The sequence below is a fragment of the Phacochoerus africanus genome, chromosome 3 (assembly GCF_016906955.1).
Source record: "Phacochoerus africanus isolate WHEZ1 chromosome 3, ROS_Pafr_v1, whole genome shotgun sequence".
Taxonomy (NCBI): domain Eukaryota; kingdom Metazoa; phylum Chordata; class Mammalia; order Artiodactyla; family Suidae; genus Phacochoerus; species Phacochoerus africanus.
In genome coordinates this window covers 182,989,704-183,016,445 of record NC_062546.1, presented here as the reverse complement: position 1 = coordinate 183,016,445, position 26,742 = coordinate 182,989,704, and the positions used below count along the sequence as shown (strand labels likewise).

The 26,742-nt window shown below is 37.2% G+C and overlaps 1 protein-coding gene across 1 annotated transcript in view; it reads left to right on the top strand.

Moving 5' to 3' along the window:
* Positions 1–26,742, top strand: part of ABCA12 (ATP binding cassette subfamily A member 12) — a 200,405-nt gene that overhangs the window by 11,611 nt on the left and 162,052 nt on the right. The window contains exon 2 of the mRNA XM_047773427.1: positions 1,184–1,277. Within this exon, the coding sequence (XP_047629383.1) occupies positions 1,184–1,277 (94 nt within the window). The remainder of the gene's footprint in view (positions 1–1,183; positions 1,278–26,742) is intronic.

Genomic DNA, 26,742 nt, shown 5'->3' with positions numbered 1-26,742 from the left:
AGCATAACAACTGCTTGCATATTACAGTAGGTGTTCTTGTGAAAACATGTTTTCACTGCTTCTGGAACCAATTTTATTAGTTTGTAAAATATTAAGCTGTTATTGTCTTATGAGCTGAATTATGTTTACATGGGAAGGAAAGCCACTCCTGAAGTGTCTTACAGTGAAATTCTCTAATAGAAATTTCCATGCAATGGAAATTTCCATGCATTTATTTATTTATTTATTTATTTGTCTTTTTGTCCTTTTTTTAGAGCCGCACCTGCGGGATATGGAGGTTCCCAGGCTAGGGGTCTAATCAGAGCTGTAGCCACCAGCCTATGCCAGAGCCACAGCAATGCCAGATCCAAGCCGCATCTGTGACCCACACCACAGCTCACGGCAATGCTGGATCCTTAATCCACTCAGCGAGGCCAGGGATCGAACCTGCAACCTCATGGTTCCTAGTCAGATTCGTTAACGCTGCACCACGATGGGAACTCCCAGTGTACATTTATTGAATGTATATTTTGTACCAGTGGAAATTCACAGATGAATGAGACACTTATGTTGCCATAAAAGAATGACCAATTTATTTCATCAGGTAGGCAAAAAAATATTTGATAATAAGAGTATAAGTTCTATGATATGAAACAGACACAAGATACTATTTATAGTGATTTGAGGGGGAGGATTGCATAGAACTTTGAATTCCCATGTGTTGACTCATTTATTCATTCATTTGTTCACCAATGTCATATACTAATCTTTATGCCTGAGCATAGAGTGCTCACATTAGAAGTAGAAAGATATGTCTTGGTTATGCTTGGGGATTGTATGCCCTGTTTAGCATGATGAGCCTTATCCAGCAACTATCTAGGAAGCTCTGAAAGCTCTTCAATTTAGGAAGTTCCTGATCATATTTGAATTTAAAGATGATCACTCTTATGTCAATTATGAAAGGTGATGGGCAAGGGGGCTTCATTTTAAGGTTCATTTTTAAGGTTTTTAACCTGGAAAAATCCTTCTTATGCTTATTTCAAGGTCTCTTACATTTAAAAAAACTTTCTCATTCCCTTCTTATTAATAATATTTTCAGGAAAGTATCTGGCTTGTGTTGGAATTTTATAGTATAGTGTACTTCTTTTCAGGTTTTTTGGTTCAGCAATATAATTAACATTTTTTAAATATCATTACTTTGCAGTTTTGGACACTCGTGTTGATTTTATGGCCAGTTATTATTTTCCTAATTTTGGCTATTACCCGGACCAAATTTCCTCCAAGACCAAAGCCAACTTGTAAGTAAATGAGATTTGTTTGTTTCCTTAACTTTTGGATTCCAGTTAAAATTTATTTTGCTACCACATTAGTGTTTTATTTTAAAATTTTGTTTTTGGGGGTGTGTTTCCATTTGGAAACATTTGTATAAATACTTAGTATGGTTTCCCCCCGGTGTTTCAAATTAGTAAGAAGTTGAGCCTGTAATATTTATCTAGAAAAAAATAAAGTATATGGGAGCTAGAATATATTCTAATCTTTAACCATAAAATTCTAACTCATAAATCTCACCATGGTATGTATAACACACACAAACAGCCATCTCAAGCTAAATTGTCTTTTTGTATCATAGCAGAAGACTTAGACTGGAATTTGATCAACTGAACAAATGAAATACAGAGTACTATAAAAATCTCATTTCTCTGCAAGGCTAGTATTTGAATGGTGCAAATGTATCAATACATTTAATTTAGGAGAAGATTGTTTTTCAATTAGTGCTGTTTCAGTTATAATTAGTCATTATAAGTTATAAAATGGGCTCAAGGCCCAATTCAGTTCATGATTTCTTTTGGGTCCAAGATAGAAATGCAGAAGAAACTCAGAAAAGTCTTCAAAACTGAGCGGAATGAGCGTTTTCACCTCAACCATTTGACCAATGTTATTTTTGCTTTTGTTTTTAAAATTTGGAGTAAATTTTCTTAGTAGATAAGTAAAGTCAGGTCAGATGTTTCACGGCACAAAGCAGCCATCTCCTAAGAAGCTTCTTATAAATCAGATTTCTGAAAAATCAAATTATATTTCATATAAATTATGGTAATTCTCCATATAAAAGAATACTATGCTGAATTATTTGTAAAGAGAATAATAAGCTAGTGGCTTTTAAAAATAAGCACAGTGCTTTTCAATCACCCAGTCTTAAGAAGTAATATGAGAATCATGGTGGAATCTACTCAAATCATATACAATATAATAATTCAAAAGAAAATATCAATTCAGTTAGTGTGAAGCATTTAACCTCTTGGTGCTAAAATAAATAATCCCTTACATTTGAATAGCACCTTATCATTTCTAAAGGACTTTTGTAGAAGTTATTATTATGTAGAGTTGATGATATTTTATCAGGCTGTTTATAAAAGCAACATAATTTTGTTCTCTTCATATTATGTGTATATTAGTTATAAGAGATTAATTCCATTGTATACTGTCGGAATTAATGTATTTTTGCATATCTTAAGTAATGTGAACTTCAGAAATAATGCATTCAGCACATAAGGACAAATACTCCTTGAACTATCCTGGTTGAAGGTGGTAATTACCGATTTGCTAGCATAGTGATAGAAGGATTTTATTAGCTCCTTTCAACAACTTATTTCCACCAATTTCTTGTTCTTAATGATTTTTCAGTTATGTAAAATTCCTTTTCTTATCCTTTTCTAAAATATAAGGTATGTGAGTAATCTTAAATGAATTGGTGTTAGCCAGTAGGATTTAGAGATTTGAGAAAATCATGGAGAATTCTTGTAATCCCAATAAATTACAAAGAAAAAAATTGGAAAAACCATGGGACAAGTGCCTCATAGATCTAATCTAAAAGGCTCTGTAAGGAGTTCCTGTCATGGTGCAGCAGAAATGAATCTGACTAGGAACCATGAAGTTTTGGGTTTGATTCCCTGGCCTCAGGGCTCGGGGGTTAAGGATCTGGTGTAGCCATGGGCTGTGGTGTAGGTGGCGGACTCAGCTTGGATCCTGCGTTGCTGTGACTGTGGTGTATCCCAGCAGCAGCTAGAGTTCTCATTGGACCCCTAGCCTGGAAACCTTCATATGCCACAGGTGGGGCCCTAAAAAAAAAAAAAAAAGCAATAAATAAATAAAAGGCTCTGTAATAACACACTATCTAAAAAGAAATGGCCATTTTTTTAAACTATGAACCTATTATCATACTTTAATGAATAATTCACCTTTGAGGCAGTTGTCTTTATTTTTGTGGGTAAGAGGGAACAAAATTATAGAAAAGTTCAAATATTAAGAGTATTTTTGCTTGTCTCTCAGACCTTATAAGACTCAGTCTGAAAAATAGTTTACTAGTTTGTTTTTAGAGCTGAAAGGGACCCTCTAACTTACACATGAAAACACTGGGACCCAAGGAGATTTTAATTTACCAAAATTCAGTCATGTGGGATAAGAGAGAAAGGTATTGAAAATTATGTTTACTTATTCTTTGCACATGAGATTTGTGTTGTATCTTACCCTCCTATACCTAGAGCCAAATTCAGATTATGTCCAAGATTTCAACTCATCCTGTAACCAGCAGAGTATAAAATGTAAATTTTTGTTTTGTTTTGTTTTGTTTTTTCAGGGCCACACCCACGGCTTATGGAGGTTCCCAGGCTAGGAGTCAAACTGGAGCTGTAGCTGCTGGCCTACACCATAGCTCACGGCAACACCAGATCCTTAACCCACTGAGTGAGGCCATATATCAAACCTGCATCCTCATGGATACTAGTCAGATTGATTTCTGCTGAGCAATGATGGAAACTTCTGAAATGTAATTTTATAAGTGGAGGTGCTATTTTGTAGAGTCATGTAGAGAATCTAAAACTAGTATAGATGCAGTTGCTTCTTTTTCTCTCGTAGTAGAGAGGGAATAACTTCAAAACGATAATTTGGATTTAGGTTTTTAAGACTCTGCTTATTTTTAAATAGCTGTTTTTGTTTGTTTCTCACAGCTATTATATCAAAAGATTAAAATGATCTACTAATAATCATGATCTTATTTCTTGATCTCATACTATGTAATGGCTGTGTTATTTCACAGGAATAAGGCACAGAGGGATTAAGTAATTTGTCAAAGATTGCACAGTTAATAAGTAGTGTTGTCCTGATTTGAACCCAGAGAGTCTGGCTCCAGAGTCTTTTTTAAGCTTGTGGACTCACATTTCTTACATCTTTAGTCAGCACTGATTTTTCATGTCTAATTATGTAGGTTTCGCAAAAGTAAACTAAAAATTAGAAATTAGGAATATAGGGAGTTCCCGTCATGGCTCAGTGGTAACAAACCTGACTAGTATCCAATCCATGAGGGTGTGGGTTTGATCTCTGGCCTCACTCAGTGGTTAAGAATCCGGCATTGCCGTGAGCTGTGGTATAGGTGGAAGATGAGGCTCAGATCCCTAGGTGCCATGGCTGTGGTGTAAGTCGGCAGCTACAGCTCTGATTCAACCCCTCACCTGGGAACCTCCTTATGCTGCGAGTGCAGCCCTTGGAAAAAAAAAAAAAAGACAAAAAAGTTTAAAAAAAATAATTTAGGAATGTAAACTCCTCTGTCTCTATTATAAACTTTTATAAAAGAGGTGGATTCTGACATACATATTAGAGTTATCCTAAATATTAGTTTTTAATGTAGAATGCTGCCACTGTTTGACAAATTCTGCATAAATCATTGTAGTTCTAGTATCACAGAAAACAGATCCTGCTTAATGGAGTAAAAAGCCTTTTCAGGCTACAGCGCCTTCCTCAGTACTAGTTGGGCAATAGAAAAATGAAGATGAAACTCCAGACTACACCCCAGATGAAACCCAGCCATGGTGAGAATGGGAGTTGTCATCCCTTGGGCACATTCTGCTCCCAGCTTAGCCAGGCAGGTATGTAGGACTGATACATCATTCAAAATAAGTAAAATCAGCAGCTCCCTCCAATGATTCCCTCCAATGGTCCTTGTGACTGATAGGCTCTGGAGAGACAGGATTGTTGGTGCAGAGGGAAGCTGCTGGTCCAGAGCAAAATACTTTCTTTTGGCATCATCTGCCTTCACTTATTCCCTTTTGTGTTGCCACCAACAGCGTACATAACTTGCCTGCAAATGGTAAGTCCCAGGTAAAGAAACCTTTCCAAAGGCTGGCAGGCAAGCCTGGATGCTTTCTTGTTCACATGGAGAAGAAATGGGCTGAGGAGCCAAGTTTGAAATGGTTCCAACCTCTTATAATCTCTACATGCAGTGGCTTGTCCAGAAGCAAATTTTAAAACCAAAATAGTATGCTTAGGAGCAAAAGCAACAAAAGCAAGCCAGACCCTCAAATCACACTTAGGCTAAGCCAGGCAGACTGTTACTTTTGTTTCCTTTTAACACATACATATCTGTGAAAGTATAGGCAAGCAGTTCCTCATCACTGAAAAACTGACTGCTTTTCAAGAACAGTAAGACCCTGCCTTGATGAGATAAGTAGACTCCAAGAGATGCTTCTTGCCACCAAGAAGTCACTTTTTTATAAAGTTAATGAAAAACAGTATTTTAAGTGGTTAACATATCACTAATATCAAAATGGACATTTACTGTACAAATACGATCATACACTGAATTAAACCCCTACTATCTCGAGGCTGGCACTTTCCAATAGCCCTGTCACCTCAGAAGGTAAAAATTCAGCCAATCACACATCTGAAAACACGGGCTGGTGGAAGACAAGGGAAACTGCTAACTGAATGATATCCCAATTTGTGTTATCACAGGGTTGTACTGAACTACATGACTCAGTAGCTTTGGTAAGTGCAAGGTTATCATTCCTAGCATGACTTTTGACCTTCAAAACATACCTTGTGACTTCATGGTTGCAATAAAAGTAATAATAGGAGTGAACATCTACTGACAACTTTACCATTTATAGGCACCGTGCCAGGTACTTTGCATATATTTCCTGAGTTGACTTACATCATCTCTGAGCTATAAAATATGATTGGTCCTATTTTAAAGATAACAAAACTGAGGCTTAGAAATCTTAAGTAATTTACCAACATTCATAGAGCCTGGATTTTAACCACAGTTTCCCAACCACCCCACAACCCATACAGTGAGTTTTTCTAAGTCACAAATACTAGCAATGGCAGGCCTAAGGTCTGGCTCATTTGAGTTTACAACCTCTCCATTTTCTTTCTCATACCACCTGTTAGTACTATCACAGATGGAACATGGTTGTAAAAGTGAACTCAATTGGTTTTTCCATCTGTCAGCAGCTCTAGGAGAAAAAAAATGTGAGAAGATTGAAATTATTGATTAATTGGCAACTTGTAGGATTCATGTGTGTTGTTATACCTATGGTGCCTGAATTGTTAAGAGAAAACTGTTGTGTAGTTTATGTTGAAAGAGCCTGTGAGGCATCTAACTGTGAGGGTCGTGAAAGCCAGAGGGGTGAGGTTTTTTCCTGGCCCTGCTCTTGCTGCTGACTTTTTGCGTGGTGTGTTTTTATGGAAGTGAAGGCAAGTGTGTGAGGACAGAATTCCAGAGTATACAATGCTCTCCAGAACACTCATAATTTAACAGTAATAGTTGAGGGACCCATAGCAAATAACTTCCTTTTCTATGTTGATTGGCTAAAATTAATGTAGCCTTTGTTCTGGAAAGCTCAGAACTCATCATCGTTGTCTTCTGCCCCATGCAATTTCTCCATTCTCAGGTGTGCCAGCAATACTAGGCAGTCTTTCAGATTAGAAATACCTGAGTCATCCTGACTCCTCCCTTTCCTTCACCTTCTCAAGCCACTAGCCCTTGCAAATCAGAAGCCATCTTGTGAAATGCATCCTGGAGTTACCCCTTCTCTTCCATCCTTATGCTCACCCTCTGGTTCAAGATATCATTCTTTTATGCTTGGATTTCTTCAGCTTGTGGGTTTTTTTTTTTTTTTTTTTTTGTCTCTGGAAGCTCTGCCTCTAACTCTTCCCACATTTCATCATCAGATAATCCCCTCAAATACTCTTTGGGTCTATCTTTGGGTCTATCAGATTTTAGCTCCTCTTCACCTCACTTTTAAGACCCTCATAATTAGGATTCATCCGACTTTCTATTTTTTCTGTTCTGCAGTATGATGCCTGTGCCTGAAGAAACAGCATCTGAAAGTCTTCCACACATTCCATGCTCCTTCCCACTTGGACACATGTGCTCGTAGCTCCTCCTCATTGTCTGTTAAAAGACAAACCAGGTCTACAGCGTACCCTTTTCCCTTCCCTGATCATTCAAACTCCAATTATTTTTCCTTTATTTATTTCTTAGAAATGTGTTAGATCATAGTGGTCTTTGCCTTATGGTTCAATCTGATTCACTCACTGGATTTATAGTACCTTAATAGCACAAATCACATCATAACATCACACTCTTGTCAGATATAACATAATTCCTAACATAGGGAACAAAATAAGAGTACAATATATTGGTCATTATTTGATAGTTTGAAAAATTGACATGAATTATTTAATTAAAAAATCCACCTAGATATGGATAATAAAAAAAAAAAATTTAGTGTAAGTTTGAGATGGGTAAGGACGAGAACTTAGCCTATGTGTGGTTTGATTTTTACTTCTCCGTTCCAGGTAAATCTGACTGTGCTATCAAAAAAATGTCTATAATGGTAATATTGGGAAAAGAAAACGGATATAAATCTCCCTCACTCCTTCCTAGGTAGATCACCTGGGAATTTTCCTAACAAATTAAGGTGTTCTTATGAATGTATGTGAAAGATTTTTGTGTGGGGGAGATTTACATGCCACTTCTTGCTTAAATTCTAGAAAGTGTTGGAACAGCTTTTGAATTTCAAAGCCAGAGTCCCACCATTTGTTTCTTCCATTAGTAAATCAGTAGTTAACCTTTTTGGGCAACTTTAACAACCCTTTAGATGGCAACGAATATACATTCTATGAAATGCATAGACATTGGGATCAGATTGTGACTTTGCTTCCTCTTCCATTCTGCACAGACTATAGGAAAGGAGCAGGAGGAAGGGGGATGTGAACATGGCCCCGCCATACTCATGTGTAGCTTAGCAATGGCCACAACTCCTCCTGGTAGTTGCCTACCTCCCCCAGGCTCTGACTTGAAATTATGCCATTCTCTCATGCTCTGCAGATGGGCACACCCTAATGCTAGATAAGTTGACAAAAGGATTTCTCAACTAATCCTCTCTTAGACTTACTACACAGAGTTGCATCAGAGAACACCGGACATACTTTGAAGTACAGTGCAACTTAATTTAACGAGTAGAAAAAATAACGAATAAAAATAGCTGTTGATTGCACAGCGGAGAATTTTTTTTTTTCTGCTTATTTTGTACCATCCCTACTTTTGATGATTTACCTTACAAGTTTCCCGGAGGTGACCGTCTCACTGAAATTGGCTCTGGGAGCCATGTGTCTTCACTTTTCCAATCTTTTCCCCTTTTCTTCCTTTCATAAAGAGCAGAGGAGCTCCTGTTACTATCAAATGGGGACCTCTAATCACCAAGCTTATATGATAAAAAGCAAACAAATAAATGATTACTTATAAAATTCTCATAACTATAGTAATGTCACTTGCTGAGCTTACCACTATCAGTTGATATTTCCAATATACCCTTGAGGCTAAGAGCAGAGTTTAACAAAAGTAATTTCAGCCAATTCCTTTTCACTTGTCAGAGAGCATAGAGCTCAGACACAGGCTCACAGGTGAGGGTCTGGCTTCATGGTTGGCTGACTTTATGTTTTCCTGAGTGACTGTTTTATTAAACCTTCTTCCAAGCATCAGTCAGGAAACTTGGCCTACCAAACCTTAGTCATTTTATGCTACCCTCACTATTCAAGTTTTCTTATTCTCTTTGATAAGGTCATATCATGTCCTTTGCGTAGATAAATGAACCAGTATTTTTAGAGTGAAATAGCACTCATGGAAGAAATGCCACAGCATACAATATTCGCTGGTCTCAGGTCAGTTAGAATTTCATTGTGGATTACAATTAGAGTGACCTATACTCTTTTCACATTAAAAATTAAAATCTTTGCTTTAGTTATATATTTATATATTTATGTTTATATGTAAAATCATTACTATTGTGAGAAGCAGTGTAGGGGCTGAGAGCACAAACTATACATCCAAACTGCCTGGATTCAAACACAAGCCTTGGATAAATCTCTTGGATGTTTGGAGCCTCATTTTCCATAATTATTTTTTGAGGCTAATAATAGTGCCTACCTCACTGAGTTCTGAGAATTAAATGAATTAATACTTGTTAAATACATAGAAAAGTGCCTGGCATATAATAAGAGCTACATTAGTGTTAGATTTTTTTTATATTATGTTATTTATTATATAATAATATACATGTACAGAGTATAACATCAGTCACTGAGTATTTAGGAGAAATACTAAGAAAATTTAGGAGACTTAATTGAAGTTTTACATTTATTCTTGCCATTGTTGCATATTTAAATGGTATCTGTTATGTCTGTGCTGGTCAAGAAAGTCATGAGGACTGAGAGCAATCAAGTCTATACCAGCCTATATACTTCAAGTCTATACCAATCATGTCTGTAAGTATGAAGTATAAAGTATATAATGAACCATAGTAGTTAAATATGCAATGCAGTAAATTCACAGTGGAGGTAGGCCCAAGAGCAGAATAAAGCGGAGAAGATGGAGTCCAGACAGCTTTACTTGGAATCAGGAATAGGTCTGTGTGGAGGCACATGCAATGCAGATTTCTAGAGGTTAAGAAAAAACTTGGTAATCAAGATCAATCTTATTTTTATACAATATTCTAAAATATCAAAATTAATTTTAAAGTTCTAGATGCAAAATACCAAAATTTTTATTAAATCAAAATCATTATTGCTGCTTTTTCTTTTGTTTTGAGCTCCAATGTGGCTTATATAGCACTGCCTAGGATATCAGGGAAGGTTTCACAAGGAAGTCTTATGTCTTAGTATGACTCGACGAATGAGTAGGAGTTTATCAGCTAGACAACTAGTGTCTTTGCGTTCCTAATAGAGAGCAATCAACACGAGTGAGGACACATGACATGAAAGAGTTAGATGTGCAAAGAATTTGGAGTCTGCTTTGTGTGGAAAACGTTTATTGTGAATGTTGGGAGATAAGGCTATTTGGTCAATACCAAAAATGTTGGACTTTATTTTGAAGAGGATGAGAAGCCACTGGAACTTTTTAGTAAATTAATTTTGTTTTAAAACATTTATAACTTGGGGAGCTTGCTGGTGGCCTAGTGATTAAGGATTCAGCATTGACACTGCTGTGACTTGGGTTAGATCCCTGGCCCGGGACTTCCACATGTGGCAGGCATGGCCAAAAATAAAAAATACATCTTTTTTCTGAGCATTGAAATACATGCATTATTTAAAAGTTAAATAATTTTATGCAAGTATTCATATTGCAAAAAGCAGAAGTCCCACATAATCTTGCGTTTTAAATATAACCATTTTTAAGGAGTTCCTGCTGTGGCACAATGGAAGGAATCTGTGGCCTCTTGGGAGCACTGGGACTCAGGTTTAATCCCTGGCCTGGCACAGTGGTTTAAGGATCTGACATTGCTGCAGCTGCAGTTTGGATCTGATCTCTGGCCCAGGAACTCCATATGCCATGAGGCGGTCAAAAAAAAAAAGGTAATCATTGTTAATATTTTAGTGTACACTCTCTTAGACTTTTTTTTCTATGCACGTAGCAAAAACACACACACATGCACATATGCACACAACCAAAATGTGACCATCAGGATCAGATAACATTTTAGAAAGAGCTCTTGCAGCACAATGAAAGAGTTGGTGATTGGCGTGGGCACAGAGTTCTGGTTTTAAGACTTCCACTTCAGTTTTCACTTTCATGATCTCTTGATTGCCCTGGAAATGCTAGAGGGCTAAAACATCTATAAACTTCTATATCTTAGCTAGTGATTTCCCCAGAGGTTTTTTTTTTTTTTTTTAACACCTCCTTCTTCAATTCCTCACTTTCTTTCCAGATTTTCAAATCCGTATTTCTCTAAAGAAAAATTACTCTTTATAATTTGGAGTTTTTCCATGCACCACTAGCTATAACCCTCTAATTTCATACTATTCCAATGAGATTAATACACTTTAGGACAAATCTGGGGAGTAGAATTGCAGCTAAGGAGAAAATAATATAGGAATCACAATATTAACAGTGTTTTTACTTCTTATCTTTTCTTTCTCTTAGTGTTTTATAGATAACCACTCTATCTTAATCAAAATCATCTAAATATACCTGTTGAAAGATGTAGATTCCATGGTTTCTGAATTGGCACCTGGTGATGGTGGTGGAGAAGGTGATAGAGATGATGAGATGTTGAGGTGATGAGGTGTTAAGGGTAGTGAGTGGGACAATGTTGAGGACCAGACAGTTAAAAGAACTCCTCAGGTGATTCTTATGCAAGCTAATGTTTGAGATCTATCTTCTTTCTTTTTAATTACTTTTTCTTACTTTAAGTCATTTGCATTTTTCACTAGCTCCCTACTACGAGAACAAATCAGGGAATGAATTGAATTCTTTGAGTAATTTCAGGGAAGAATTTGCTTTCACTTGAGTTACCCTCCAGCACTTAAATGATTGCCAGAATTCTCTGCCTCATTTTAGCACTGAATCTTTTGCTGTAATCCTGAGGATGTCCAAAGGCTTACAATTTTTCGTATCTTATGTTGAAGGCAACATTTTCAGGACAGTTGAGGAGAATGCCTCCTCTCAGAGATCACGATCAGATTGGTGACTAAGGAAGGAAGTACTGATCATTTCCCAAACTTTTCTGCCTAGGTGTTTCTCCAAGATGAGTTCATGGTTAAGTTACATAATTTTGGGAACCCAGTTCCACTTAAAACAGGTGTTTCACACTCTAATGTTGTATCACTGTGCTGCCAGTTTCATAAATATTAAGAGAATGAGTAAATGTCAAAAAGCCACTTCATTGTTTTCAAATTGCTGCCCTCTGTGGCAGTGTTACAAATATGCTTCTGGAGATTCATATTCTATAAGACATACCTAGGGCTGTCACAAATAGATCCCAGTTCTGTCCTAGTTGCTTACAGTCTAATTGTGGGGCAAAGAAACACACACGTAACATTTTACATGCCATAATAAATTAAAAAATAAATGTTAAATGATTTTTTATTTTTTCCATTATAGTTGATTTACAGTGTTCTTTTAATTTTCCACTGTACAGCAAAGTGACCCAGTCATACATACATATATACATTCTTTTTCTCACATTATTCTTCATCATGCTCCATCGCAAGTGACTAGATAGAGTTCCCAGCACTATACAGCAGGATCTCATTGCTTATCCATAAAAAAAAAAGTTAAATATAACTAAAGTAAAAGTGTTAAATGTAGCTCTTGGCACAGTTCTTTGTACATATTAAGAACTCACTATTTAATAGTGACATGTAATAATAGTGTGAATATTTAGGAAAATAAGTAGTATTAAATAAGCAGCATTGGTAACAAAACTACTGAAAGTTTTAAAAAGGAAGAGTTCCCATTATGGCTCAGTGGTAATGAACCTAACTAGTGTCCATGGGGATGCGGATTCCATCCCTGGCCTCACTCAGAGGTTAAGGATCCAGTGTTTGCATGAGCTGTGGTGTAGTTTGGAGGCATGGCTTGGATCCCATGTTGCTGTGGCTGTGGCATAGGCTGGCAGCTGATGCTTTGATTCAACCTCTAGTGTGGGAACTTCCATATGCCTCAGGTGTGGCCCTTAAAAAAAAAAAAAAGCAAGAGATTTATATGAATTAGCATAGCCAAGAATTACCCCAGTACTTGACTTGGAAGGGAAAAAAAAAAGGAATATGATGAATACACAACAAATATAATGATAGGTACTCTTCAATAGTGAGAAAGGTCAAACTTTCTGAGAATACATAGACAGGTTTGGCCACAGTAGAATGTGCTGAAGAGTAGAGGAGATCAAGCTGGGTGGGGTTCGATCGTGTAGGGTTTTTAATGCTAGTCCTAGTAGTCTGGATTCTCTCCTATAGTAATAGCAGCATGGTGAGGAGTTTATTTAATTTTCTTTTTCCAGCATGGGAGGTAAACTAAGAGAAGTTTGAAAGATTTTCTGCCATTTTTGTTTGTCTTCATCCAGATGTTTCTCTCACGGGCTATATTAGTTATCTATGGTTCCATAACAAATTGCTTCACAAAACATAGTGGCAACAACAGTAAAAATTTTTATCTTCCAGTTCCTATTGGTCATAAATTTGATAGTGGCTTAACTGCAGTTTTGACTTAGAGTCGTCATGAGATTGCAGTCAGGATTTTGGCTAGAGCTGCCTTCATATGACATCTTGACAAGGGCTGGAAAATCTGCTTTCAAAATGGATTGCTTAAACGACTAACAAGTTGGTACCAGCTTTTGGTGAGGAGCCTCAGCTTCTTTCCATATGTTTTTCAGTGTCCTTGTGACATGACAGATGCTTCCCCAGACCAAACAATCCAAGAGACAGTCAGGTGGAAGCTATCCTCTTTATGACCTACATTCAGAAGCCTCAGAGCATCAGTTCTACCATGTTCTGTTCATTAGAAAAAAGCCACTAAGCCTGACGCATATTCAAAGGCAAGGGAATTGGATTCTGCCTTTTGAAGGAAAAAAGAGTCAAAGATTCTGTGGACACATATTAAAACCATCACATAGACTAACAGAGCCAGTGGTGCAGTAATAGTGTGCACTAAACACGCTTGAACTATCCAGCCCCATCATGGCACAGTCCTTGAGACCATACCACATTCCTTGCAACTAGTGCAATGCACATGGAAGCGTCAGTATATGTTTTTTGGACTGTTACTATTTTGTAGATGAAGATATTTATTTTCAGAGGTTTTAGCGACAGATCTCGCTTAGTAATGTGTTGCAGCCAAGATTTAATTCGGTTTTACTACCGAAATTCCCTATTTACTATGCTATCTGTCAAACAGAATCACTCATTTCTGTTAGAAATACCTTGCTGTTGGCATAGCTAGCAGAACCACTTTTTGGAATTTTGTCTGGTATTTAGTAGTCACCCAACAAACTTTGTTGTACAAATGAACAAATTTGGTGCACCAATACATGAAGACTTGAGATATGAAGAAATCTATTTACTGAGAAGTCAATGGAAAACTGGAGAATACAGGCCAGAATACTTGCTTCTTGTGCAGGCTATCATTTTATCATATTTATTGAAAGGACACTGTGTTTAAGAAGTTAGATGTAACTTGAGTCTCTGATGTAATGACAAGGTACACCGGATTCTGTGTAGAATGCATTTGTATTAGTGTGCCATTGTTTTGAATACTGTCTTCGTAAGAGTGGGAGTGGATTAAAGGGGAGTAAATAAGTGTGGTTCAGCTTGAATTCTCATGTGAATAGCATTATGCTTTGGTATTTAACCCACAGACAAAGGGAAATAAATGAATTTGAGTACAGAATGGCATACCCAAACTCTATATACTTCTCTACACAGCTCTAACACTATTTACTCTGGCAAAATTTTGTACCAAAATTGAACCTAATCTGCACTGAAAACTTCACCCAATTCCCCTGAATCCTGTTAGCTTTCATAAACTGTTTTTAAGATTGTATGCTAAGCAAAGTTCTGAAAACCTGCTTTAAAAACCCCACAGGACTTTGTTACATAGGTTACATCCCTTTTAGCAGCATGCCAAGGGCTGAAATTTAAGGTCTTCATTTTGTTGATTTATCTTTAGTTTTATGTGGGAATTTGGCATTAAATATATAATCTGGTGGGTAAATGATAGGGACCAGTAAATTTCATACGCAGGTTCGGTTTGGGGATTATTATGTATTTTATGTTAACATTAGGCAATGTAGCCAAACCTCCAGAACAGTAAGCAATGAGTTTTTCCGCAATGTTAATACAAAGAGTATCGAGCTTAAACTCAAATAAAACCTAAAACAAATGAACAAGAGTGGGATTAGGTTAATCTCAAACATTAGGAAGATTAAAGTATTAGAGTCATGGTTCTGATGCCTACTTTTGTCACACAGATTTCTAGACAGCTAACTCTGCACAGCCCCTGAACACTCAGCTATTGATTACACAAACTCTCATTTATTACAGTGCTATGTGGAATCTAAAGGAGAAGAACACAAGACTTTTTAGATAAAACATCAATAATCAAGTTGTGGGGACAAGATGTACCATACCTGACCCTCAATCCCATAATCTATTGCTTTATCAGCTTTGATAGCAGGAATGAAGAACCACAGATGCGTTAAGGTTTATTTAAAAATACAATCCCTGAGGCTAGAGAAAATAGCAAATCTTAACATTATAAGTAGGACTGAAGTTGCATCCTGAGGAAGACTAATAGGCTAGTTGGATTTGCATGGAGAAAATGGGAAGTTTTTCAAGGGAAGGAAGAGAATGCACTATGTTCATGGTCGTGGGGGTGTAAGATGAATGGTTTTATTTTACCTCAGGAAAACTTCCCTGAACTCTATACTACGTTTTTTCACCTCCATACCACCCTTCCTTTATAATTGTAATTTACTATGTATGCATTTATTTGACGTTTGGGTCCTGGTCTCCCTTTTGTGAGGCCCATGACTAAGCCTGTCTTTTCCACCAAATAACAGCAGTGCCTTACACATAACAGACACTCAATAGATAAATAAATGTCCCCTCCTAATTCCATTAGATTCTACTGAGAAATGAGTTTGAATGTGTAATATAAGATCAAGGGAGCCAGAGTTTCAGATACCAAGGTGACAATATCAGGATGTCTTTAGCTGATAAACAATAGTGACACATGGTAATAGGAATATGATACTTTGTGTTGTTTTTTTTTTTTTTTTTTTTTTTTTTTACTGCTGCAGCTGTGGCATATGGAAGTTCCCAGGCTAGGGGTTGAATTGGAGCTGTAGCTACTGGCCTATGCCACAGCCATCACAATACCAGATCTGAGCCACATCTGCAAACTATACCACAGCTCATAGCAATGCTGGATTCCATAGCCTACTGAGCAAGGCCAGGGATTTAACCCCATCCTCACAGAGACTATGTCATTTTCTTAACCTGCTGAGCCACAAAAAGAAGTCCAGTGCTGCATATTAATCAGATAGTGTGAGAAGACCAGAGCAGGGTGAGGAGGGCTGGAGCAAGAAAAATAATTGCACAGTTACCAAAATTATAAAAAGTGATGAGCACTCTAACACAATTGGAGAAAGAGAAATGGAGAAGAATGACTAAGTCTTAAAGATATTGGGAAGATAGAGAGTCCATAGGATATGGTACAGATTGGATTTGTGGGACAAAGGAATACTTGGAAATAAAGTCATTCTCCTGGCTTTTAATCTGGGAATCTGAGAATAGAACCACAGTGACTATAACAATGATCCTTTTAAGGTAATATTGCTTTTAATTCCTGTGAAAATCCTGAGAGATTCATGACTGATTTCCAGTTTATAGATAAGAAAATCAAACTCTCAGAGAGGCAAATAGAGCCTAATGATCAAACCCACGGGTCTTCTTTCAGGGTGCTCAATTCAAGTCCCAGTTTGCCTTTGAGAAGTCTCTTAACTTCTCTGAGCCTTTTCTTCATCTGCAAAATATGGATAATCAAAGTATCCATCTCATAGCATTTTGGGGGAAGTTAAGGTAACGTATCTAATAAAATAGCATGTGGTGAAATAGTTTCTGATATCACCGAGAAGGATGCCTGTAGTCTATATAAATATATAGTAAGTGATCTATAAAAGATTTTTATGATTAGATGACTTGTTTAAACAGCTAGTAAATGGAAGAGCTTTAGAGTTGAACCCAGGTTTTGTGATATATTTGTTATGGATATCATGTTGCTATTAGAAAAAAAAATAAGGTGCAGGATAGAGCTGTGAAAATGTCGGTTGTTTAGTATCCACAAGGCACTACTTATTTATTACAGTTCATGCTTTAAGAATCACCAATCTGAAAGTTGTCTTTTTGTTTTCTTTTTGGTTTCCTTTGCTGTGCAAAAGCTTGTCAGTTTGATGAGGTCCCAGTGGTTTATTTTTGCTCTTATTTCTGCTGTGTTGGGAGATTGACCTGAGAAAACATTTCTAAGGTTGATGTCTGAGAATGTTTTGCCTATGTTCTCTTCTAAGAGTTTTATGGTGTCTTGTCTTATATTTAAGTCTTTTAGCCATTTTAAGTTTATTTTGGTGCATGGTGTGAGGGTGTGTTCTAGTTTCATTGATTTGCATGCAGCTGTCCAAGTTTCCCAATCTTGTGTTTGAGAAAAAAGAAATCAATTGTTCTTATCTTTGTTCTGCCATTCTAAATTATCCTAAGACTTGAAAAAGGATATAAATTGTATTTTTGTTTCTATACTTATGTACTGGATAATATATGTGAAATTATGCCAAGAGAAACACACTGGATAAAAATCGTCTTAATGCTAAATTAGTCCTGTAATCTTTAGTGACAACTACTGTTAATGGAACTTGTTTCTCTTTGTGAGTCTGCACTTTAAAACTGAAGGCAATAAAGATGCTACATCAACTGTTTATAGTTGTGAAGCCAAGTACGTTTTAATAGAACCAACATTTGAAAGAATTCTACTCCCTCTAGGAGGCCCCACACAGCAATCACACAGGAGAGGTAAATTGATGAGAAAATGTTTGCTGAGAGCAGAAATATTCAAAGGCTCTCTGTCCTGCACACAAATTTGGGTTTTTTGTTTGTTCGTTTATTTGTTTTTGGTTTTGGTTTTGGTCTTGGGGGTTGTTTGCCCACACCTGTAGCATGTGGAAGTTCCCTGGCCAGGGGCAGAATCCACGCCATAGCAATGGCCTGAGCCACTGCAGTCGCAACACCAGACTCTTAACCCACTGAGCCACAAAGGAACTCTTGAACACTAATTTGTAACAGGGAGTCTGTTTTGCTGTCGTATCCCTGCTAGTATTTGTGTTGATTTTGTTGAATATAGGGGTTCCTAATAGTTCTAAAGTAGGAACAGTCACTTTTTTCCTTTTGACATGCTATGCTCTTTTCTCATTTTTGGAAGGAACATGAATATCATGAAACAGTAAGCAAGACATGATTACATAGGTTATAAGGAACCTATTTGAACACAAATAAGCCTTGAAACAACAACAACTTGAACCATATCTAAAAACAATCCAGTCAAACCAGAGTAGGTATTAATTTACTTTATTATTCCTACCATATGTCTGGACTCCTTATTTATACAATGGAGGTCGAAGTACCATAGCCTTCTTTGAGTGTTCTGACCAAGATTTGATCCTTTTTATTGGGGAGGGGGGGTCTAAAAGTATCTTTATTTCCTATTTGCCTTTTTATTTATTTATTTTAAAGATATATTTTTATTTTTAAAAAATTTTTATTGGAGTATAGTTAGAGTGTTGTGTTAGTTTCAGGTGTACAGCAGAAAGAATCAGTTATGTATATTCAGTTATACATATTCAGTTACATGTATAACAAAAATGAATCAGATACACACACACTCATATTCCTTTTCAGATTATTTTCCCATATAGGTTATTACACAACATTGAGTAGATTTCCCTGTGCTATACAATACGTACTTGGTACTTAACTATTTTATGTAGTTAATGTGTATATGTTAATCCCAACCTCCTAATTTATCCCTCCCCACACCATTCACTTTTGGTAATCATAAGTTTGGTTTCAAAATCTTGACTCCATTTCTCTTTTTTTGAATAAGTTCTTTTGTATCATTTTTATTAGAGTCCACATATTAGTAATTTCATATGATATTTGTCTTTCTATTTCTTCACTTAGTGTGATAATCTCTAGGTCTACCCACGTTGCTGCAAATGGCATTATTTTTTTTATAATGGCTAAACATCACATTTATGTATCACATCTTCTATATCAATTCCTTTGTTGATGGACCTTTAGAATGCTGCCAGGCCTTGGCTGTTGAAAGCAGTGCCTCAATGAACATCAGGGTGCAGGTATCTTTTTGAATTACAGTTTTCTCTGGATAGATGCCCAGAAATGAGATTACTGGATCATATGGTAGTTCCATATTTAATTTTTTAAGGAATCTCCATACCGTTCTCCATAGTGTTTGCACCAGTTTACAATCCCACCAGAGTAGGAGGGTTACCTTTTCTCCACACCCTCACAAGCATTTATTTATTTATTTATTTATTGTCTTTTGTCTTTTTGTTGTTGTTGTTGTTGTTGTTGTTGTTGTTGTTGCTATTTCTTGGGCCGCTCCCGCGGCATATGGAGGTTCCCAGGCTAGGGGTTGAATTGGAGCTGTAGCCACCGGCCTACGCCAGAGCCACAGCAATGCGGGATCTGAGCCGCGTCTGCAACCTACACCACAGCTCACGGCAACACCGGATCGTTAACCCACTGAGCAAGGGCAGGGACCGAACCCGCAACCTCATGGTTCCCAGTCGGATTCGTTAACCACTGCGCCACGACAGGAACTCCCCAACAAGCATTTATTGTTTGTAGACTTTTTGATGATGGCCATTCTGACTTGTGTGAGGTTATACCTCGTTGTAGTTTTGATTTACATTTCTCTAATAATTAATGGTGTTGAGCATCTTTTCAAGTGTATTTTGTCCATCTGTATGTCTTCTTTGAAGAAATGTCTTACTTCTTCTGCCCATTTTTTGATTGGATTGTTTGGTTTACATACATGATCCTTTTCTTTTTAAATGTCAGAACTCTTCCAACTCTTTCAGTGTGCATGGCTCTTAGTAAAAGTTCAATAAATATTTATTGGATGGCTGGATACATGAATGCTTTATGTAATGACTAAATCAATGCATCATTGAAGTTTCTCCCAAAACACCAAATACCTGTTTGCTCACTTGAGAGCGACTGTGTCACATCATCAGCATTGTTAATGACAAATGCATGATCATAACTAGGAGTTAACAGGTTTTTTTCCCACGAACACTTATCTTCATTCTCATTTCCTTTTCCTTAATGAAATAAATGTTGCCTCCTCCCATTTATTAAAATTCTAGTTTGGTCTGATGACAAATAACCCCAGACTAAGCCTCTGACAGTTTCATTCCCAAATCTCCCAGTCAGCTCATGATAAATTAGTCTAATCCAGCTCAGTTCTAGCTATTGAAATCTAATGGTTCTCATCATGTTAGACTAACCCAATTGCACTACCTAAAGAAAGATAATTAAGAAATGTAGGTTTGTTATAAGTCTTCAACAAATCTGTTACTAAACCCCTTACCTTCCTCTTCTCTCAAACTGCCCATTAATAATGTGGGAAATGGATCTGCCATCCACCATATCATCCAAAGTATTAAGATGGTAGTCATTTTTCCCCTCAGCTCATATCTTTTGGTCACCAAGACCTTTCAATTCTTCCTTCCATATATCTCTTCAAACTCTTCTGTCTCCATTTCTACTGTCACTGCCTTAGTTTAGATCTTCATCCTGTTCTTCTGCCCTAACTACAATAATTTTTTATCTGGTTTACATCCCCCTGACCTAGCTCCTTCATTCTATTATTTATACTGATACTAATTGTTTTTTTAAAACATGAATCTATATAAGCCACTTCCATGCTTAATATCCTTCTAAATCAACATTACTTTTAGGTTAATGTCCAGACTATCACATGACACCTGAATCCTTTTATGATCATGCCCTGACCTAACTCTTCTGTGCCATCTCTGGCCATGAGCCTTTCCCCATCACTCACAGTCACATACTTCACTCTAGCCCCTTTCAGTGAACTGAAAGAAATGCTGCCATAAGATCATAAGTGGGGTCCAGAACATTCAATCATGTAAAATGCAAGAGCCTGTTTTGCAGGGATAATGAAATGACCTGGTGAGCCAATTGCTTTACATCTAAATTCAAGTTATTGCATTATCATGGGGTTTTATTGTACCTCAGACTCCTCAAGGGCTTTCTTACATTTATGCCTTTGCATATATTATTCTCTCCGTTACCTGTCATTCTCTCAGCTAGCTCCAACTTGTCCTTCAAAACTCATCACAGGTACCACTTCTTTAACTAAACCACTCCTGTCCACATTACCTTCTCTGCCTATAAATGGTATTAGAAGTCCAAATTTCTTACTTTAATAGCATATACAGTGCATGACCTCATCCTTGTAGCAAGCATTATGGCAGCTGTAATTGTTCAGATACATACATGCTTGTCTCTTTTCTTTTATCTTTACACAACATACATGAGCACACACAAAGCTTCTGTGCCCATGTAGAATAAGAGTTTTATTTCCCATATCTATATTTGCTCCTAATACCCAGCCCAGTAGCAAGCACAAAGAATAAATTTGAGACCTAAATGGAAGCTAAAAATCTGGGTTTTCAGTAAACCATTTGAATAAATATTTGCTATTTTGTGCTTTCCAATCTGTTAAGAATATCCTAAGCCAATTTGGCCATTCATAATTATTAGGATCTTCTTGGTAGGCAACATTAATAATTGTCTCATAACTAGAGATAAATGAGCTCTGTGGGTTTCCTCCCCCACAACCTTGCTGGCAGTTGGTATATTTATAATGAAAACAAGTCTTGTGGTTTACCATCCATAAAAATATTTATTATCAAGTATGTACGGAAATGTTCATGAAGCTCGGTGAAGTCCCAGCTCTTTGTCCTTGCAGACATTCCAACAAGACCCTTGCTGGAGAGGTGTTCTGGAGGCAAGTGTAGCTCTATATTTAGTAGCAGTGGTCATCAGCCCCAGAATTGAGTCAGTGTGGGAGCACAGGGCTGAATGGAAATGCTAGACTATAGATCTGCTAATTCTTACACCCTGTTCATGTAAAGGTGGAAGTACATCTGCAGTATTTCTAGCCAAGCCACGTTAACTTAAACAGCATTCATTTCATTGTTAAAAATTTACTCCTAACACCCCTTATGCTACCTAACACATGCCAGGGCTGACTGAAATAAGGGCAGGAGAAGAACTGCCTTTGCAAAATGCCATCCTGGCTCAGGTCCTCCTGAAGTTTCTCATTTAGATTTAACTATTCCAGGACTATGTATTCCTGATTTGGGAACTTCACAAATTAACTCTGACTTTTAGATCCAAATTAACCTCAAAAGTTAAGGGTTAGTTGCTAAATTAAAATTCTTGAGCACACTTTACTTACTGTATCCTTATGTATTTTTAAATAAAATATAGACTATACAATAAAAATTAACTTTTGGATCCTTTGGCCAGTCACAGTGGTTTTTGCCAGCCCTCTACTAAAGAGGAGAGCAACATATTCTGGCTAGGATTCGTTAGCTGAGCAAATATTCTCTTTTCATGGTTTAAATATTTCCCATTCCTTACTTCCTCCTTGTTTCATCATCATTTGTCCTGTGTTCAATTCTGGGGTCTTGATTCATTCACCACCATTATTACCTTTTATGTTTTTTATTAAAATTATAGGAGTTCCCGTCGTGGCGCAGTGGTTAATGAATCTGACTAGGAACCTTGAGGTTGCGGGTTCGGTCCCTGCCCTTGCTCAGTGGGTTAACGATCCGGTGTTGCCGTGAGCTGTGGTGTAGGTTGCAGATGCAGCTCGGATCCTGCGTTGCTGTGGCTGTGGCGTAGGCCGGTGGCTGCAGCTCCGATTCGACCCCTAGCCTGGGAACCTCCATACGTCGTGGGAACGGCCCAAGAAATAGCAAAAAAAACCCCAAAAAACCCAAATAAAAAAATTATATAATGGTCTTTTCACTTACATTTGGGGTCTGTCAATTATAGATTTTTTGATTCTCCAAGTGCCTATGTGCTTTATTTCCTTGTGGAAGTAGATTGATACTTTGTTGAACATTTCTGCCTGTCCTCCTCCTTTTCTGCCCGTCCTCCTCTCTCCTTTCCCCTTCCTGAGGCAGTAACTCTAGTGCCCAGCACAGTGTATAAAGTACTAAAAGGTTTACAGTTAGAGAAGGGAGAAACTTATCCTTGTGTATACAGTGTTAGAATGAAGGAGACAGAGTTGCTACATATAAAAACAAATTAATTTAGGCCAGGTCTTATTGAAGTAAATCCCTTATAAAAATATTTATAAAAAATTATGTATGAGGAATTAACATTTATTGTGCCCAGGACTATGGTTAATCTTTTACAAATAATATCTCATTTGATCTAAACAGTATCATTCAAGGTAGATATTATTGTTTCTTTTTGTCAGTGAAGAAGAGAGGGCATGAAATCAATTGGCTAATGTCATGCAGTAGTGAAGCTGGAGCCAAGCTCTGAGTCCAGGCCTGGGCTAACATTATACAAATGTTGCCAAATATGTTTTGAAATCTTGATCTGGTTCACTTAATTTCAATTAGTATTTACAGTAGTGAATCTGGTTCACTTAGTTTCAATTAATATTTACAATAGTGAAAGCGCAGTGCATCTGAAGTACCGAGAGCTCATCATAATTGAAATTTGGATGTTATAACATTAGATTCTTATACAGGCACCAAACCCTGTGTTACTCATTCATTTATCCATTTGGCTATATTTTTTGAGCTCCTACTCCAGCTATCTTATCTATGTGTGGCATAATGTACACATAAATCCTTGCCAGTAAGGTGAATTGACCTTCATTCAGAGTTGTAACTGTTAGTGGATTCCTGGGATCAAGTAAGCACATTGATCTTTATGCAGCTAGAATAATAGTTACAAAAACCTTCTGGCCAAGCTCCCTCTTTGAGGTTTAAGGATTTTTTGATTCAGCATTGGTAGTTGAAAAGCTTTAATCTTACAGTCATTTCAGGTCAGTAGAAGACTGTCTTTGACCTTAGTATTTGTTGTTCCTTCCATAATTTTCCATCTTTAATTTTAAAGAATTACAGCAAGACAAATACAACTGTTTTGTTTAATTTGCATAACAATACAATAAATTGTTGTGACTCAGATTGATATTTGATAAATAAAGGGTCATTGCCCTTTATGGTATCTGAAATAATGCTGTCTATAAGCATACGTTGTGATTTACATGTAAGTTACATATTGATATTTTGGATATAGATCAAAAACATTCTTTTTTTTTTTTTTTTAACCTTGATGTATAGGAGTTCCTGGGCCAGGATAGAATCTGAGCTGTACCTGTAGCAACACTGGATCCTTTAACCCACTATGCCAGGCCAAAGATCAAATCCATGTCCCTGTAGTGACCCAGGCTGCTGCAATTGGATTTTTAGCCCACTGCACCACAGTGGAAACTCTAAAAAATGTTCTTTATAAGAAAGATAAAGGTAGAAAGAGAAACCCTATAATGATAAACATGAAAATCACAAAGACCAAGCCATACCAAAGATATTTTGAAATAACGATTTAAGGGGGAAATCAGTTAAAGCTAAGCCTGGAACCGTATACTTAGTCACTGGATTTATATAAGACACTTGAGATGTCATGTGAGCTACTTTGCCTCAGTTTACCCATGTGAACTGTGGATTTCAGCTTCATTGTCTCCAGGAGAGTGCCCCCATGATGGTAAAGTACATAGGACTTCTAGTTAGCACATGTTAGAGAGATAATGAAAGACATTATCACACTTATCCAAAGGACAACCGAGTGTGGTTAATTTTTTCCTTTCTTCTTTCAAATTCTTTCTAGTTGTACAGTGAAAAGGGGTTTTAATATACAATCTCTTATGCTACCCAAAGGCAATTAGTGTTTCCAGACAATGAGACACTCCCAGCCTTTCTCTTTGGTTCCCAGGAGTTATCCAAGCCCTCTCTGACACATTTGTATTGAACCTTTATATCTAGACCTCCTCAGGGTCAGCCTTATGCTTAAGACATTTCCCAGCCTCCTTTCTCTATCAACGAGAGAAACTATCCAACTATCCAGTGCCACAGACACCTGTTCTCTGCTAGGTGACTCCACATATTAATGACTAACAGTCAGTAATCCCTGTGAATAAGCCAGACACCCAGTGTCTCAGACACCTCAGTAACATGACCTCAGACATCTCAGTAACATGACCTATTAATCTGGCTTAAAATCACACATCTCTAGAGAGCCATTAGTGTATGGAAATGCCTATCACATTGCCAAGTTTGGGAAGAAGATTTAATTAGAAGTGGAGTGGGAGGGGGACTTCTATACTTCCATCAGTTTTCAGATCATACAATAAACATGATATGGAAGAGAGAGTATGGGATTTGAAATCACAACTTAGTTTAAAGTTCCAATTTTGTTTATTTACAAATGTCACTGAGTTTTCATTACCCAATCCATAAAAGGGGAAATGATGCTTACCTTCTGCTGCTACATGAATGAGGCTCAAACATGATCTTATTTGTGAAAGTACTTTTAAAGCTAAAGAGCATAAAAACACGTTGTTATAATTACATATAGTTACATATGTTATTATTATAGTGATTGAAAAAGACATCCCCTTGAACCAATTCTTCCAGGAGATATAACTGGTTATATATATTCTAGAACTACAAAAGGACTGGGTGGTTAGCAAGGGGCTTGTGTGTAGCATATACAAACTTGGCGTTATGCACCAGCCTCTTCTTGACTCTTCATGAGTCGTTGATCCCTTTCCCCTCTATTCAGCCTCAAGACCGCTAGGCTGGACGCAGTGAGGAGAAAGAAGGCAAGTGTTTGAACAAAGGACATTGACTTCCCTGGATCTATATTCCTGTGAATTCTGTGACACAATTTAAAGTCTTATGGCAAAATATAAACAAAATGACTAGTTTTTGTGGTGGGAGACACATCCTGTTGTTCAAGTTAGTAGAGGGTGGGGGCTGGTAGGGGGTCTACTCAGTGCTAAAGTTTGGACTTTATCCTGAAGATGGGAAGGCTGCTCAAAAACAAAGGCATTAAAATTATTTGAGCATAGTATGTATCTGCATGTGGACTTGCGAAGAGGGACTCTTACCTTTATCTGAGGTATACACAACTTGTGTGACCCTCTTAATAAGGACAATTCCAATAGTCTAGTAACAAGAAATTATCCAGGGCCTTTTTCATATTGGCTTTATGTTAGAAACTTCAAGATCCTCTACTTATTTCATAGAGGAATAACTCTCCATTTTGAATCTTTTCTTCCTAAGCACCCTTTCTATTCTCTGTCTCAACATCTACTCTTGCGTTCTCTTGGGCTCTCCTAAAGACATATATATATTGTGTGTTAGGTATATGTAAACAGATGGATATATTTTCAAAACACTATATAATATATAATGAAATATATATATGTATATGCATACACTTAAATGTATTATTTTATTTTATTTTATTTTTTGACTTTTTACGGCTGCACCCATGGCATATGGAGGTTCCCAGGCTAGGGGTCAAATCAGAGATATAGCTGCCAGCCTATGCCACAGCCACCACAATGCCAGATCCAAGCCTTATCTGTGAGCTTCACCACAGCTCACAGCAAAGTCAGAACCTTGACTCACTGAGCGAGGCCAAGGATCGAACCTGCATCCTCATGGTTACTAATCAGATTCGTTTCTGCTGAGCCACAATGGGAACTCCTTAAATGTATAATTTTAAACACTAGCTCTCTGACGAAGTATAAAGGCAGTAGTGTGTGTTAAAGCATCTCAGTATTTAAAATTCACCTTTATTGGAGTTCCTTGTGGTGCAGTGTGTTAAAGATCTGGCGTTGTCACAACATTGGCTCCCATTGCTGCTATGGCAAGGGTTTGATCCCTGGCCCAGGAACTTCCACATGCTCTAGGCATGGCCAAAATAATTCACCTTTATTTATGGGGAAACTAAATCTAA